At 42.0% G+C, this 13,173-nt stretch overlaps 1 protein-coding gene across 4 annotated transcripts in view; it reads left to right on the top strand.

The window, feature by feature from the left end:
* Nucleotides 1–12,091, top strand: part of ODR4 (odr-4 GPCR localization factor homolog) — a 33,488-nt gene extending 21,397 nt beyond the window's left edge. For 3 of the 4 annotated variants that reach the window (XM_040985381.1, XM_040985383.1, XM_040985384.1), the window contains 2 exons: nt 7,194–7,304; nt 9,402–12,091. In XM_040985381.1, coding sequence (XP_040841315.1) covers nt 7,194–7,304; nt 9,402–9,469 — 179 coding nt within the window. In that variant the 3' untranslated portion in view covers nt 9,470–12,091. The remainder of the gene's footprint in view (nt 1–7,193; nt 7,305–9,401) is intronic. The other variant, XM_040985382.1, reaches the window with a different exon arrangement.
* Nucleotides 12,092–13,173: the final 1,082 nt, after the last annotated feature.

Genomic DNA, 13,173 nt, shown 5'->3' on the forward strand with positions numbered 1-13,173 from the left:
AAGCTGTTTGTTTAATAAATAACAGCAAAAAGTACATAAGTGAGCAATCTTTATTATCACCATCAATTATCATGCACTCTACGGAATTGTGTAAAGTGTCCTTTCATATCAGTGGCCATGGAGCAGTTCTGCTTATCCCAGCACTACCATAAATGATGTGAGAATACATTATACTGTGATGTTAGGATGGCTATACTGTCACTAGGCAATAGCAGTGTTTTGGCTCCATGGTTATGTGGCAAGACCGCTGTCATCTCTATGGTCCAGGATTGAACATGGCAGCACATGACTGTATTGTAACTATGATGATATGTGCTAAGTACTAGCTTACACATTTTACAAATCCTAAGTCATTTAATCCTTCTAAGAGTCCTCTGATGTAGACACTGTTATAAAACCTGTTTTGAGATGAGAGAATTAAGGGTCAAAATGATTAAGCAGCATTTCCAGGGTTACCTTGCTGGAGATGTAGAACTGAAGTTTGAACTTAAGGAGATTCCAGAATCGTCTCTGTTCCCTTCCTGGCAGTCCTGTCTCCCTGCCTTTCTGCGGGAGCTATCCACAGCTGAGTGTGGTTGTTACCCATAATGTGGATACCTCACTCCAGCTTGTGAGATATTTTTTTCAATGTAAAAAGTGGGGTCACATTATCCCTCTATCTTGCTTATGTCTCTGGTTTCCCACATGGTGCTAGAACTTCAGATCTCATGTTATTCTCATACTTGTCAACTTCTTCATAACATTGGTAGTACATGTCATTTCTACACTAAGAGTGAGTAAGGGTGACACTATGCAGGATGTGCCCCATTCATAAATTAGTGTAAAATCAAATAAAAATCTGGGGGAGGACTAAAGAATGCCATCTACTTTAAGTATTGTTTTGACTCATTGCTCAGTGTCACGTATTTTTAAACATAAGATCATGTAGACTCGTTTTATTTTACCCAGTTTTTTTCTTAAGTTATGCTTTAAAAGGCAGGAAATAGTGCTTAACCTCAGTTGATAATGGAGGCTAAAGCCCTTTGTTAACACTACTAAAGCACTCTTTAGACATTCAGATAGCTTCCATTACTGCAGTGTATTCCTGCAGAGGTGACCAAGGTGGCTTTGTATGACAGTGTCCTGCGAAGAAAGCAGAAACCTGCTAAGTTCAAATTCCTCTGAAGGCATTCTGTGTGCATTTCTGCAAGCATTTACTGATGCAATGGCTCAGTGGCTAAATCCACAACTTGTAAGCAACAAGAGCCCATATGAGTGCTCATTCATGTCCCAGCTGTTCCATTTCCCATCCAGCTCTCTGTTAATGGCCTGGAAAAGCAATGGAGGATGGCCCAAAGCCCTGGGATCCTGCATCTACGTGGGAGACCCAGAAGAATTTCATGGCTCCTGGCTTTGGATTGGTTCAGCCACAGCCATTTGGGGAGTGAGCCAGTGGATAGATCTTTCTGTCTCCTTCTCTCGATAAAATCTGATCTTCCTTTCCAATGAAAATAAATAAATCCAGGAGGAAGGACCTCACTTGGTTGCTCACAGTTGTGTTCCTAGCATTTGCGCATATCAACTACACAATGTTTGTTGACGAGACCAGTTACTGGTTTCATTCAGTTGGAGTCTAAAAATAATAAAAGGTTAGTCCTGTCTTCAAGGAGCTAAATAGAATTTTTAAAAGTGGTGAATTACTTAGTTGATTAATTTGAAAGGCAGAATTATAAAGAGAATGGGATAGACAGATCTTCTATCTGCTGATTCATGTACCAGATGGCGGCAGTGGTCAGGGCTGAGCCAGGTGTAAGCTGGGCCTCCCATGTGGGAAGAAAGGGCCCAAGAACCTGGGCCATCTTCTGCTGCTTTCTCAGGCTTGCTTAGCAGGGAGCTGGATTGAAAGTGGAGCTGCTGGAACTCAACCAGTGCCCATGTGGGATACTGATGTCGTAGCTGGTGGCTTAATTCACTGTGCCACAATACCATTCCCCAGATAGAATTCTTGCAAGAGCAGTGTAGATACTAACTTGTCATCAACTTTTATAAGCCTGGACTTTGACAACTAGTCAACTAAACTTTCTTGTAGGTTCCTGTTCTATGCTGTTCTTTTATGTTACTTTGCATCCTTGTAATTACTTAAATCATTAACTGTATGTTTGATGCTGATCTTCTACATTGCACTGTACGATATTCAAAGTGAGTGTGTAGAATATTTATTTGTCTGGGCTCTCTATATAAGACATGATAGATGTTCATATGTATTCAATTACTGTTGGTATACAGTGAAGAGTTTTCTAGGAAACCATAACATCTTTTTTCATGGTCAAAAAATTATAAGCCTATGTGTGAAAAGCTGTAATATTTTTAGGATTTGCTTAGTGCAGTGTTCTGATTATGATCAGAATTTTTATAAGATCTATTAATTTGGGCTCCATGACTAAGCAGTTCAGAACATTTTATGAGGCACTAAACATTTAAAAACTTGAACGTGTATAGCACTGATTGTTGCCTCAGGAAATAGTCATTGTAATTTACAACATTTGGTATCTGTTTATCTGATATTTATTAAACATTTACTTCAAATACCAGGTGCTAGATGCATATCCATCAACTGGACTCCTTCAAAAAGCCCATAGTCTGATTTGGAAAATGGCAGCTGCAGGTTTCCTAGGAATTTCAGCAAGGTTAGTGATCAGAATTTTAGAGTCTCCAAATGACTTGGCTAATAATTCAGTCAGAAAAAGTTTTGATTTTAAGTATTTGCACTAACCTAACATCTGCAGTAACTTTTGGCACTAGTATTTGGGAATTTTAGTAGACTGTTTGCCTTTTTCTTTCTTTCTTTCTTTTTTTCTTTTTTACCTTTTTATTTCTTTGTTATTATTCCCTTCATGTTGTCACGGACAGTCACTGGACACACGTCCCCGTTTGCTAAGCTGACGCTGTGTGATCTGCAGTGTCTGGGGCAGTGTGTGCTCCAGCAGCCGGTCTGCCCAGTAGGACCTGTGCATCTCCAGGTGGAGGGCCTGTGTTGGAGTTAGCTGCCTCCCTGTCTGCTCTCCTCCACTTGTGCACCATGGGAGTTGCCTGTCAGCCCAGGTGGGAAGCTCTGGGTTCCTCGCGCTTGACTTTGGCCTGGCCCAACCCTGGCAGTTGTAAGCATGTTGGGAGTGAACCAGTGGATGGGACTCAGGTGTGGGACCCAGGTGTCAACCACTAGGTTAGCCACTCACTCTCCAGGAAATACACTTTTTATTTTAAACTAGAAGAGACACATAAGTGGAGGGTGATGTGAACATTTTATTAGGATTTTAAATATTGCATCTTCTGAATAATAATGAAAAAGCATTCATGTGTAAAAGGTAGTATATGTAGGTTTTCCTAAATTTTTGAAATTTGGATTCCCATGTAAAATGTATCATGATAAGTATGTTCATATATTCAGATGCAAAACTTGAAATCACTTATGTAATGGGGCTCTCATTACAAATGTCTGGATTTTTTTCAATGTTTGACATAATTTGCTGAAATAGTGTTTAATTTTGTGTATCATATAGTTGCCAAATGGTTGCTATGTTTAAAGTACATGTTTTGCCTGGTAAGTATCTTAAAATAACATACTTTTATGTGACTTAAGAGACGAAGAAATATTTGTTTGTCAAAATGAGTCATTGAAGGTGAGGGATAACGATGGGTTTAAAATTTCTTAGATGTGTTAGTCATCTCCCCATAGACTTAATAATTCTGACGAACTTTGTCCATAGTATCAGCTAAAAAGTGTGGAGACACACTTTTGAAATGTGAAATTTGTGCCGATTGTGTCTTGATACGGGAGTGGATACAGATTTTTATCGTTTGGATGAGCATTTCTGAGTTAGTTCTGAGGCAGTGAACGGGTGGCAGTGGAGATGTATTTTGAGGGCTGCGTCATCGAGTGCTGTAATGTACCCTTCGTCTGGAGCGAAGGGAGACTGAGGACAGTGAAGTGCGGAGTTCAAGTCCTGACATTTCTGAAGACTCTCACCTTCCTGTCAGCAGCTGGGAATGAATTCTGAGCCTGTGGGCAACCTTGCTGGCATGCTTCACCACCTTTTTTTTCTCTTCCATTTATAGTTGTTAAAGAGCTCTCCTACAAGATTAGTTTAGAATTTGTTGAGTTTAAAATTATTTGCTTCTAAGGAATGGTTGACATCTAATTTCCTATTAAATCATGTTATTTGCATTTAAATTTAGCATAGTGAGATTTTGGTGAAATGACCTAGCATCTAAAACTTGATTTAAAATTCATTAAGCCCTGTTACATCAAATTTGCTGTGCTTTTTAAAACACAAAATGGAACTCAGTTAACTCAGATTCACAAACTGAAGTGAAAGACGTTTGAAGCCAGTAAACCAACATAATTGAGAACTACTGTGTACAGTTGACGGAAGTGTGAACCAGGAATCCAGAAGACCACATCGCTGTAGAGTCAGAGTAGGTGTTTGTTGGTCATTGTGACTGGGTGATGTGATGGCTGGAAACAAAAGAGGGTTTTTTGCTTGCTTGTTTTTAGATGACTTTGGTTATATTCTTGAGGAAGGGAAAAGAGTGTGGCGACACCCTTGAACTAATGAAGTATTTCTGAAAATCCCAGTAAACTTCTTTTTGTGGTAAAACTAAAAAAGTGGGCAGTATTTTAAAATCCATTTTGTTTTCACAAACATTTTTTTTCTGATTTTATTCACACTTCAGATTTAGAAGCATAGGGAACCCCCACCCTCTTCCTTCCCTGTCTCCCCTTGCCCCTTATCCCGCTCCCCCAGGTTGTTACATGGCATATCCAGTCACTTTGCAGCAGCGGGTTTAGCGTTCCAGCGTGTAAAGATGATCGTGACATAGCAAGTACAGGAAAAAGAAGCAGCAGAAGTGGCATTGTATTGCTGATCGCTTAGGACTGTAGACAAGGCTTCCACAAGCGCTTCGACAAGCTTGGTGGTCATCCTGGCAAGTCTGTGTTGGGATGTGTTGGGCTGCCAGGTGTCTGTGAGGGGACTTTTCCGCAAACACGAGGCCGTCTTACTGGTGCAGAGTGAACCGTGTCACCTGTTTTGCAGCACTGATTTAGGGCGACGGTGATGTTCTCACTCTTCCCACCCGCCCTCCTCCCTCCTCTCTCTCGTTCTGTCTGGTTTTGGCAGTGATGTATTTTCAGTTCACTTCACAATCACAGGCTCAACACTGCATTAGATAAAGAATTCGACAACAACTAGCAAGAAGGAAAAACCTGTTACCTGAGAGAATGGGCAGAAGCTGTAAGCAATGATCAAATCTCAAATTGTCAGTCTCATTCTTGTAGATTATGTTTATTTTATACTCTGTGCGTTACCAGCAATCAAGGAGATCCAATTTTGAGATTGGCTAATTGCACTAAACACAACGATTTCCAGTTGTGTCCATTTCATTCTTTTTAATGGCTGAGTAGACTGCCATGTGTGCATTCACCCACTGATGAACACTGGGCTTGATTCCTTCTCTTAGCTGATATAAACTGAGCTGCAACAAGTGTGGGCATCAACTGTCAGTCCTTTTTTTTTTTTTTAAAATTGGAAAGTCAGATTCACAAAGAGAGAGAGGAAAGATCTCCCATCCGCTGCAGATTCACTCCCCAAGTGGTCTCAACAGCTGGAGCTGAGCCAGTCTGAAGCCAGGAGCCAGGAGTTTCTTCCAGGTCTCTCTCACGGGTGCAGGGTCTCTAGGCCTTCGGCTGTCCTTGACTGTTTTCCCAGGACACAAGCAGGGAGCTGAAAGGGAAGTAGAGTAGTCGGGATTTAGAACTGGCGCCCAGGGCGGATGCAAGACTTTTAGCCACTAGGCTTTTGTGCCAGGCCCTACACTGTCAGTCTTATCCTCCTGTTGCAAAAAGAAAGGGGATGTGTCTGGGGTGGTGTTCAGCCTGGTTTGCTGGGACTTGACAGCAGCTTGCTCTCCTCTGGGGAAGGGAGGGCTGGCTGAGGGAGGAGCTGCTGTGGCACTGGGCACTTTCTGGGCAATTGCATTTTGTTTTCTGAGGGTTTTTTAGCACTAGAAAATAATTGAAAAACCCATGGTCTGTGTGATCTCTAAGGATTGACCAGTTCATTTTTAGTCGTTGGTGAGTCACAGTAAACCAGCCTGTGTCGATTGCTGCCGTTCTAGTGAAGAAGACTGTCAGACTAGTTAGTGACCGTGACCGAGAAGTGGCCACTGCTCCTGGCGGCTTTCTGTTCTCTCTTGATGTCGGGCTGATGCATTTGACTTGTTTGATACCCAGAGTTCCAAGCTCAAGAATTTAGATCATATTTTGCTTATACGTTTCAAATTTCAGGTTCAATCAAGTGTAAGCAGACTTTATTGTAGCTTTATTGGGCTTTTGGAAGTGTCTTGTATATTTTTAATAATGTGTTTCAGTGCAAATGTTAGCTTATGCAGAGCAAAGCATGGAGCAAGTTCAGTCCTTTAACTGCAATTTGCTGATCCTTGTTTTATTATTAATATCTAATGATTTCAATTGTTAGTTACAGCCACCAACAAGAATGCTAGATACAGGCCGATCTCAAGTGACATTTACCTTACGACGGTTTGATTTTCAGTATTTGTCTTTACTGCTCTATAGTAAAAACAGATGTAATTTCCCTGACTCATCAGAACCACCTCTGAGGCCCTCTGTTGGAATCAAGGATAAGACTACAATAAAGTATTTTTTAAAAAGATTAATTTTATTGGAAAGTCAGATATACAGAGAGGAGGAGAGACAGAGGAAGATTTTCTGTCCGATGATTCACTCCCCAAGTGAGCCGTAACAGCCAGTGCTGCACCAATCCGAAGCCAGGAGCCAGGAACTTCCTCCAGGGCTCCCATGCGGGTGCAGGGTCCCAAGGCTTTGGGCCGTCCTCGGCTGCTTTCCCTGGACACAAGCAGGGAGCGGGATGGGAAGCGGGGCTGCCGGGATTAGAACCAGCTCCCATGTGGGTTCCTGGTGTGTTCAAGACGAGGACTTCAGCCGCTAGGCCACTGTGCCAGGCCCTGAAGTATTTTGCAACAGTACCAGTTTGATGTACTGTCCATGAGATTAAATTCACATGATTTGATGAGCAGATTTATTGTGTTGTTAAAAAATGGGTAGAAGACAGATGGTGCTTCCGGTGTTCCCTGATGAGTGTGGTTGATGTGGGCCTTGGTGTGCTCCCTTGCAGCTTGTGTGAGTCCCTCGGCGGGCAGTGAAGGCTCGGTGGGCAGCACAGATGAAGAGCAGCCACCGCAGCCGGTGAGGAGGACACTCATGATGAAAATTCAGCAGAACACAGGTATTTTACTTGTTTCATGACATTGACAAGAAAACATTTCAGATTTCAGCTTTTTTCATTCTGCTTTCCTGAAAGTGCGAGATTAAGCAAAAATATTGGCTATTTGTACAAGTGGCAAGCCATGGCGATAGAAACACTTAGTGAAGCATTATTATTTAAGTTCCTTCAAATGAACATCTTTTAATATTTTTGTTATTTTTAGAGGATAGATATGGAACTTGGGGATTGAACTTAGTAACAAAGAAATTGTTTTCCAAACTTGTATTCCTATAATTAGCATTGCATGAGGTTTTGATAGGCATCTACTTAAAGCAGTTTGTGGAAAGTGAATTTCAAAATAATTATTTTAAGAATAATTTTCGATTGTACTTATGGAGGTCTTCACAAAATTCTTGGAAAATGCATTAATGTGAAAAAAACTACTTTTCAGAAAAATTGTTTTGCACTCAAACTTGTCTTCAGTTCCATTTCCTGGGAGCTTTTTTTTTTTTTTTTTTTTTTTTTTTATTTATAAGATTTTATTTTGACATTTTTTACATAGTTAATTAGGGTAAGAAGGTTCAAGGGCTACATGAAAGTGGATAATACTAGTATGTTTTCCATATTGTTACCTTCATGTTTAAAGGGGGTTATTTAAGGGAGAAGGCCCACCAATTTCCCACCCTCCCCAGGTCCCGGATGTAGGGCATGCTCTGAGGTTCTTGCTCAAGTGGTTTTGATATTGCCACAGTCATGAATCGCTGTCAATCTTGCCACTCCAAGCACTATGAGATCTTTGAAAAATCAACTGATTGACATAGTCCATCATAGCTGAGATGGTTGCTTGACCTGTTCTGTCTTCTCTCTTTTCTTCGTTAGGGTTCTGAGTCCAGCATTTAGATTAGGAAGATCTCCAAAGAAACTTCTTGTATGTGCTAACAAGTACAGGGCCTGGCACCGTCCATCGCTCCAATCAGCTGGTGGTTGCAGTTGCTGGGTTGGTTCTGTTTTCACTCCCGACTTCCACTGGAACCAATGGGTGTTGCAGTCCAGCCTGGTTCTGCCCAGCACATACTTGGCCCTCACATAAACCAGCGGGAGCTGCAGCCTAGGTTGGAGCGACCCACAATAACCCCCACCAGACCCACTCCCTACCCTGGTTTGCCAGTAAGTGTAGCAGTAATCCAGTCTGTCCCACACCCCATTCCACCCCAGCCGCTATCTTAGTTATCTTAGTTTTATGTCCTGTGAAAGTGGTAACCCAAGAGGGATGAGCCCACTATTTCCCTCCCAGGCCTCTCCCACTCCCAGATTCCAGTTGATGCTGCGTCTAAGCCCAAACAACCTTTGCCCACTTTAATTTTGCTTGCACCAGTAGGAATAATCCGCCGAGTCCGGCTTTTCCCTGATCTGGTCCGCATGAGGCGCACAGGTGTGGTAGCTCTGCCCAGTCTGGTCTGCCCCCATCTCCTGGGAGCTTTTTGAAGTACCCTTCAATATGTTTTATGAAATTCAAATTCAGATCTGGAAATTAGCTACTGCTGTTCATCAGATCGGCTTAAGAGCATTCTCTTTATTTTTTAAATAAGATTTACTTATCTTTCATTGACAAGATCAGATTTATGGAGAGAAGGAAAAACAGAGAGCGTTTCCTAAATTCTTTGTGTGTTTTCTGAACTAATCTGGCCACTTTCTTTTTTTTTTTAACTTGCTGTAATCAGAGGAAAAAAAGGAAAGTCACCAAACCAGTGCTAACGAGTTCTTAGATTTTGTGCTTGTAGCCCCTGGGCTCTGCAGGGCTTAGTAGCTGTTCCATGAGTTTGCGTTGTAGTGGTGGAAAGTTGCTTCCCTGGAGGCAGTATTAGTAATTACAGAAACCCTTACAAGTGTCTGTTGGTTTTTTCCTTGGATATGAGTACACACATCAGAGAGAAACTTTGTCCAACGTGTTCAGGCCTGTTGCATTTTCGTGTGTGTGTGTGTGTGTGTGTGTGTGTGTGTACGCATGTGTGTGTGCTCGTATACACTTGTTGGGCCTATGGGTTAGCCACACGTTAGAATCGAGGGTCAACTTGTGCTAATGCCGTCTGCCTTTGTCCTGTGTTTGCCTCCCTTTAGGTGTGATTGCCGCAGTCGCAGTCGCAGTCTTTGCTGCTGGCGTCTCCTTTCATTACTTCAGTGACTAGGGTGAGACACAGAGCTTCGTGAGCCCTGGGAACGCTGGCCAGTGGTTAGCAATGATACAGGTGTAGACATCCCCCTTGTTTTTCAGACAGCAACAGCCGTGTCTGCTGCCATAATGCCTATTTGATTGGTTTTATGCCAAAATGAAGCCACCAGCTGCCTTGTTCTGCTTTTATAGGTAGACTAGGTTTCAAAAATAAACAAATAAATAAAAAATAAAGTTATGTATCCAGATGGAAATTGCATGTGACAAATCATTAATACCTCTTTTTTAAAAGGCTAAAAATAATAAGATATTATTATGGATTATGATCCTTTTGATCTGGATTATGTATTGATCAAGGCATTAAAAATAGTAACAGTACATTAGACACAATTTCTGCCAACTTGGGGTAAGTTCATCCTCTTAGACCTTTCTAATGTACCGCTGAGTTCTCTTCTGACTGGGGACTAGGAAACCTTTCCAGAGAGATTTGAATCCATACAAAGTGCCATAAATCATGTGCTTTCTCAGTTTAGTGTATCATAACTATTTAATCTATGACATTGGGACTTTTTCTTCCAGCTTTATATTGGATTAGACACTGTAAAAGAATTCGTTCCCTAGTAAGGTCTGCATTTGAACAGGCTCCAAGGAAGTGGATGTCTTCAAGAACCATAGCACCCTCTTCCCTCCCTGACAAAAATAAACCTGTTTCAAGTTGGGGAACATTGATCATCCAAGTAGACTAGGGTTGCCAAGATGGCAAGTGCTAGTGGCAATGTCCTGAATGCACTGGGCTACGGGGCTGTTACTGTGGTGCGGTGTATTGAGCTTCTGCTCGTAACATTGGCATCCCATGAGAGAGTGCTAGGTTGAGTCCCAGCTCTACCTTCAGAACAGCTTAATGCTAATGTGCTGAAAAGGCAGTGGAAGATGGCCCCAGTACTTGGGCCCAGACCGCCCAGGTAGGAGCCCAGCATGGAGTCCGTGCTCCTTGCTTTGACTTGGCTCATGCTGAGCAGTTGTGGCCATTTGGGGAGTGAACCGGTAGATGAAGATGTATCTTCCCTTCTCCCTCTTTCTGCCTCTGTGTGCATACTGTTCTGCCTCTCAAATAAATAAATAATAAATGAGTGGATGGAAAGGTCACCGTATCTCAAGCCAAAGCAAGGAGAGAGAACTGGATCTGAAGTGCTGTCCTGGCCAGGACAGTTGAAGAAGTTAAGTAACACTCGGGATATAGTTTTCAACATGGGAAGCACTCCTAATTTAGGCTCAAGATTCCCTTATATTATGTGATGACAAAAAATCACCAGGTTCAAGTTGGAAGAATCTGTAAAACAAAACAAAAACAAAACTCAATTTTTCAGGGTCTCATCACCATCATGTGGAAGATGGAACCACATTGGACATGTCTGAAGAACCAAACAACTCCTAGCGATGTGGAATAGATTTATTGAAATAACCATCAAGTGTGTTGCCTAAAATTTTAGGCTCAAGAAACAAATGAACTTGAAGTTAATAGCTAAAGAAATTTCCCATTGAACAGCAGGGAGATACAAGAAGCTAGGAAGTAACAGAATGTTGAGAGAAAAGGAAGAACTGTAGAAGGAGTGCTTAGGGGACAGCGTGGAGGAGAGGAGTGCGTGAAGAGATGACAGAGCTTTGCACTTCTTTGAAACTGAGTTCATAAGTTCAAGAAGAAAGTATATCCCAAACACATAGTTAAATAAAATCCATTCTGAGACCAATTGTAGAACACTGCATTATAACACAAAATTCTAGAAGCAACCAATGGGAGAAAAACTACAATTGGATGAATGCAACATAGTCACATATTCATTAGGCTTCTCAGCAATGATACCTTTTGAATTCTAGGACAAAATAATTAGCTTAAGAACTTGTGCCATGTAAAACTGAAATAAATATGTTCAGGTGAAAAATGTGTTTCTCGGGCCTTCTTTGGAAACTACAGAATGGTGATGTTCAAGAATAAAGCGGGAAGTGGGTGGTGGATGGTTACAATGCCACTGAGAATGCCCCCTCCCACACGACAGTGGGGTGGCAAGCTCCAAGTTCCTGCTAATGTGCTGCATGGCAGTAGGCAGTGGCTCTAGGACTTGGGCCCCACCACACACGTGGGACACTCAGGTGGAGTTTCTGGGTTGCAGCCTTGGTGTTTTCCAACCCGGGCCGTTCTCAGCATTCCAGGAGGAAGCCAGTGGAAAGATGAATCTTCCCCACTCTCTTTCTTGGTTTCTATTTCTCTGCCTTGCAAATGATTGATAAATAAATAAATCGTTTTAGAAAAAGCCACTCCAAAAGGATGGTATGAAATTGAAGAGTTAATGGCCTGGGTGGGATCTGGTGATGGCACCGCGTGGCAGTACTCACATGCCAGCTCCAAGGGCCTTGGTTGGAGTCATGACTGTACTTGCAACTCCAGCTTCTTGCCAACGTGACCCTTGGGGCAGCAGGTGATGGCCCAAGTGCCATGTGTCATGCCACCCATGTGGGATACCCAGAGTGCATTCCAGCTCTGGGCCCAACCCTGGCTGTTGCGGGCATTCGGGGAATGTAAAAACATGGAAGATAACCTGTCTCTGTTTATCTCTGCCTCTCAAATAAATAAGAATTGTTTTTAAAAAACTAATGAGGAAGTGAAGTGGTGTGTATATGTATGAATTTTAATTGTTTGCATCAAAGGCATAATAAAAGTTTATAAAATAGGAAGATTAGGTTTAAGGGTTCTGAGAAACTTGTTTAAGTTTATGTCATTATATTAAATACATCTAGCCACATTTCAGTGCTAACTGCTAAAAAATAAAGGATTAATTATTCCAAAGGCAAGAACGTTTAAAATATAAAGAAGGCAGTTACAGAAAGAAATTACTGCGGGTGGGGGTGGGGAGTTGGATGGGAGGACTAGAAACCATTTGTAAAAGAATTCTCTAATATTGGATATTAGATAACTGAATATTAACATTAATTATCCAATATCCAGAGTTAATTATGAATAGGCTGAAGTGCCCATTTAAATGGCATATTGGTTAAGTTTCATTTAAAAAAAATTATTATTTGTACAGACTAAAGACAGTAAAAATGTAAGATGGAAGTTAAAAGTAAAAAAGATGATATAGCTGCATTACACAAACACTAAGAGTAATTGTGTAGGTTAAATCATATTGGACTTCATAGTATTAAAGACAAAATTAGACCACTAAAAATAGTAAGGGAGGACCCGGCACAGTAGCCTAGCGGCTGAAGTCCTTTCCTTGCATGCACGGGGATGCCATTTGGGCGCTGGTTCTAATCCCGGCAGCCCCACTTCCCATCTAGCTCCTTGCTTGTGGCCTGGGAAAGCCGTCAAGGACGGCCCAAAACCTTGGGACCCTACACCCTCGTGGGAGACCCAGAAGAGACTCTGGGCTCTTGGCTTTGGATTGGCTCAGCTCCACTTGGGGAATGAATCATTGAATGGAAGATCTTCCCCTCTGTCTCTTCTCTCTGAATCTGAATTTCCAATAAAAACAATTTTAAAATAGTAAAGAAATAACAGAAACAGCCTGGCAGCATGACCTAGCAGCTAAAGAACTCGCCTTGAACGCACCGGGATCACATATGGGCACTGGTTCTAATCCCAGCAGCTCCACTTCCCATCCAGCTCCCTGCTTGTGGCCTGGGAAAGCAGCCAAGGACAGCCCAAAGCCTTGGAACTCTGCA

This window comes from Ochotona curzoniae, unplaced genomic scaffold (assembly GCF_017591425.1).
Source record: "Ochotona curzoniae isolate NIBS_2020 unplaced genomic scaffold, NIBS_Ocur_1.0 contig_430, whole genome shotgun sequence".
NCBI lineage: Eukaryota > Metazoa > Chordata > Mammalia > Lagomorpha > Ochotonidae > Ochotona > Ochotona curzoniae.